The 3,947-nt window shown below is 38.6% G+C and overlaps 1 protein-coding gene across 6 annotated transcripts in view; it reads right to left on the bottom strand.

The window, feature by feature from the left end:
• LOC106936315 (zinc finger protein 70-like) overlaps positions 1-2,769 on the bottom strand; it is a 107,447-nt gene extending 104,678 nt beyond the window's left edge. For 2 of the 6 annotated variants that reach the window (XM_015017201.1, XM_015017200.1), the window contains exon 1: positions 2,433-2,711. In XM_015017201.1, the coding sequence (XP_014872687.1) occupies positions 2,433-2,643 (211 nt within the window). In that variant the 5' untranslated portion in view covers positions 2,644-2,711. Of the gene's footprint in view, positions 1-2,432 lie in introns of all 6 variants that reach the window. The other 4 variants (XM_015017213.1, XM_015017205.1, XM_015017209.1 and 1 more) reach the window with 4 other exon arrangements.
• Between the last annotated feature and the right edge of the window lie 1,178 nt (positions 2,770-3,947).

The following is a 3,947-nucleotide window of genomic DNA, read 5'->3' on the forward strand; positions in this document are numbered from 1 at the left end:
ATTGGTATTGGTGATCGGCCGTGAGCGGCCCTCATTGGTGATCGGAATCGGCAGGAAAAAACCTGATCGGCACATCTCTAGAATCTATACAGTGAAGAACTCATCCTACATTAAGACTATATGATTTTAGTCACACTTACAACCTCAAATGTAACTTTTTTTTTTTAAATTGATCAGACAGTGTAGGATCTTTAATCAGTAAAACATGGCATGTTGGTACTCTGACTTGTAAATGTGATGAGATACACAGACTCATTTCTCTTAGCCTCTCTTCAACAAAGAAAGAGAAGAGAGCAAATAAGGCTAATATGTTGATATTCAAAATGAAGTTGATCCAAGAAAAGATTTCAAAGACTCGCCTTAAATAAACAACAAACCTGGACTAATTACCTCCAGAATACGTCATTCACAACAAACATCAAACACGGTAAATATGTTTAAGTATTTAACAAATAAATGGCTTCTACTGCAATAATTATGTGAAATTAAATCAATTGTCTAATTTTTTTTTTCAAAGTTTGGTGCTCTCTGGCATCTTGCTTTGAGCTCAGTGTCTGAGAGGCTTTTCCTCTATCAAACAATTCTTTTTTGTTGCCTCTTATTTAGTGGAAATATTGATGTCAATGAGAATTAATGATAACCTTTTTCAACCTTTATAGCTCCACTGTTGAAAATGAGAAGCTAACATTCACAAATGACATTGAAATAAAATCCAGTCCAACATCTGGTTTGAGGTGATTCCTCTGAAACCTGTTGGAGGAAAAATATCCCAACTTCATAACAGAGCTGTGTGGTTCCTCAGTATGAGGAGGCACCAGACATGGAAAACTGGGATGCACTCCGTGCCATGATGTTCAGAATTTAGGTCTCATGGCATCTCACAGTGTCCACATTGCAGCCAGAGGGCTGAGGGAAACATGGCTCCGTTTTGTATCAATTCAAGAGCTACCCAGCTTTTATCGCTTCGCAAAAAATTCATCAGCACAGAAACTCCAAAGCACACAAAGAAGCAATTGATTATACTTTTGTCATAGTACCCCCAAGAATGTAAAACTACTTTCACCCCTGTATAAGTATGTATGTATGTATACATTTATAAATATATACAATCCTGATCCAGAAGGATCCCTCAAAGGGTTCAGTCCCATCCAACTACCGACCGATAACCTGTCTCTCTACAACATGGAAACTCATGTCAGGCATCATAGCAGCTAAGATAAGCGGACACCTGGATAAATACATAAGGACCCCTCCTATTCAATATTTATATCCTCCCACTAGCTCAGATTATAACAGGAAATAAGATTAGCTACCATAACCATGCAGATGATACACAGCTCTACATCACAATGTCATCTAATCGCTGAATAGATGCTTAGAACAGATAAATGTTTGGATGTGCCAAAACTTTCTCCAGCATAAGGGTTCGAGTGCATAGAGCACAGGTGTCAAACTCCAGTCCTCAAGGCCTACTGTCCTGCAGTTTTTAGATGTGCCACAGGTACAAAACACTGGAATGAAATGGCTTAATTACCTCCTCCTTGTGTAGATAAGTTCTCCAGAGCCTTGCTAATGACCTAATTATTCTATTTAGGTGTGGTGCAGCAGAGGCACATCTAAAAGTTGCAGGACACCGGCCATTGAGGACTGGAATTTGAGACCCCTGGCGTAGAGAATTGGGACAGTTTGACCCTCTGTCCTAACTTCCATCCAAAATGACGGGACTAGTCACTGTTTAGGTATTTGTGCTGCTAAAGAGCATAACTACAACAACAAAAACTACAAACAAAAAAATGTCTCATTTTTGAGACATTGCTATATTTCCAAAATGGCAAAAAATACACATTAAAATGTATTAATATTCAATTTAAAAGTATTGAGGATTTTGCACTTTTAGCTTCAGCTGGATTTAGGCAGGATTACAGTTGCACAGCCCTCCTAGATCAGGGCTGTGCAACCTGCAGCTCTGTCACTCACTTAATATAAGAAACAATGATCTATTGCACGTTTTTTGTTTCATAAGTTTGTTCTGTGCCCATATGAAAAAACAACAGCTTATTCTGCGTCTCCCCTCTCCTTCCTAATTAACTCCGTTGCAGTATTCAGATCTGGAGGTGTAATTATTTTTTTAGGATTTACGAAATCACATATGAGCTTATAAATGAAGTATTTACACCTTATATTCCAATTTATATAAATCGGAATATATATTTCAATTGTATTATGTTACAATTGGAATAATATATTTAGTCAAGGAGCTCGACCCATAAACACGTTTTCTCTTTGTGCTACCATGTTTGTGCTAGCCTCTGTAGCATCAGAGCTAGCAGCTAAATCAGTTCCTGTTCAGCAGCAGCTGGAGCTGCAGGAACTATCGCCGCTGACGGATCTCTGTCTGCTGTGAAATCATCAGCACCTTTATCCAGACCTACCAGAACTTTGTCTCTGCAGCTCCGAACCGACTCTGTGTAGCTTAATTTCTGGTTTCCAGTCGATTCCCATCATCCTGCGCTGAGCATCGAGCTCTTCCTCGTAGCAAATGATGGATTTTTTAACCTCTGTGAAGATTTCTTGAGCAGCAGCAGTTAGTCGCTCTCTGATAAACTCTCTGAGATGTTGAACTGAAGACATGGTTGCTGACATATTAGCTCAGATGGGACAAAGCATCAGTTTCCTAGCTTAGCCCATGCAGGCTAATTCTTCTTCGATGTTTTTCTGGCAGTTCGCAAACAAGGAAATTGGTGCAATACCGCCCCCGACTGAACTGGAATGTGGACAGCCGAAAAACGGGGGAAAACAACTTCGTATTAATTCATAAGTCTTTATTTCGAGACAAAAACTGAAATACAAATTTCAAGTAAAAAAGTCATATCACAAAGCAGATAAACAATTATTTCAATTGTTAAAAAAAAAATCTAGAAATATATCCAATATCGGTAAATATGTTGTAGTTGTCAAAGCTTTATATTTAAATAATAGTTGTTTGATACAACCAAGTGGAACATAAATTTATACATTAAAGTCTTCAGCAAAACATGACAAGTTAGTATCCTACTCATGACAAGCATTTGACTTGCAGATGTTCATCGTGGAAATCTGAGGAGGATTCCAAAAGGTCCTGATCGACTCCTTTGCAAAAGTAAGCCAGTAGCATGTCAAGTAGCATAGTGCCTCGATATTTCCACTTACAAACCAGTTGAACTGGTTTTGAAAATTCAAAATATACTTTAACAAATTTCATATATTTGCACCACAATAAAAAAAAATCAATAAATTGGCCACCAAAACTAGGTTATTTGGAAAGTGAAAACAATCCGATAAAGGATTTAATGGCTATTACAGTAATCCTGTGAGTTAAATCAGTGGTACCCAGCCTTTTTATTACCGCGGGCGGACCGGTCAAGACTTCGTAATTTTTACTGCGAGACAATCAACATGTTGGAAGCGAGAACAGCCTGTTGAATGTGACAGGTAGCCAATCAGAAAGCTCGGTGACGTAAGAACGGAGGGGGAATCCCAAACAGCTGACACGGCGCAACTGAGAGTCCGGTGGACATCGGAGATGATATGTGGAAATGTTAATTACTATAAGTAAAGGTCATTATTATATATGGTTATGTTTATTCAGTTAAAAATGTTAACTACGAAAAAACATAGTCACCTCCAAATCATAGTGCAGCAGATAGAGCGGCTGCTCCCGTCGTCTTTTATCAAACGCCTTTTATTTTTGTCACATCTTTTATCGCTTAAAATTAGTCCACAAACTATCACTACTGCTCCTACATGGTCATCCGTGTTTGATTATTCTAAATTCACGTATGGTATGATGAGAGTTTTAATGGATTTTCTTCTGGGATTGGGATGTTCGTGAGAGGAATTGGTGCATGTGTGGTGTGTTGCTCCTGCTGTGTGGCTGGAGACACGAACCGATCGAACCTGTTGTACTT

This window comes from Poecilia latipinna, unplaced genomic scaffold, assembly GCF_001443285.1.
Source record: "Poecilia latipinna isolate Pla-1442-1.1 unplaced genomic scaffold, P_latipinna-1.0 Scaffold2116, whole genome shotgun sequence".
NCBI classification, from domain to species: domain Eukaryota; kingdom Metazoa; phylum Chordata; class Actinopteri; order Cyprinodontiformes; family Poeciliidae; genus Poecilia; species Poecilia latipinna.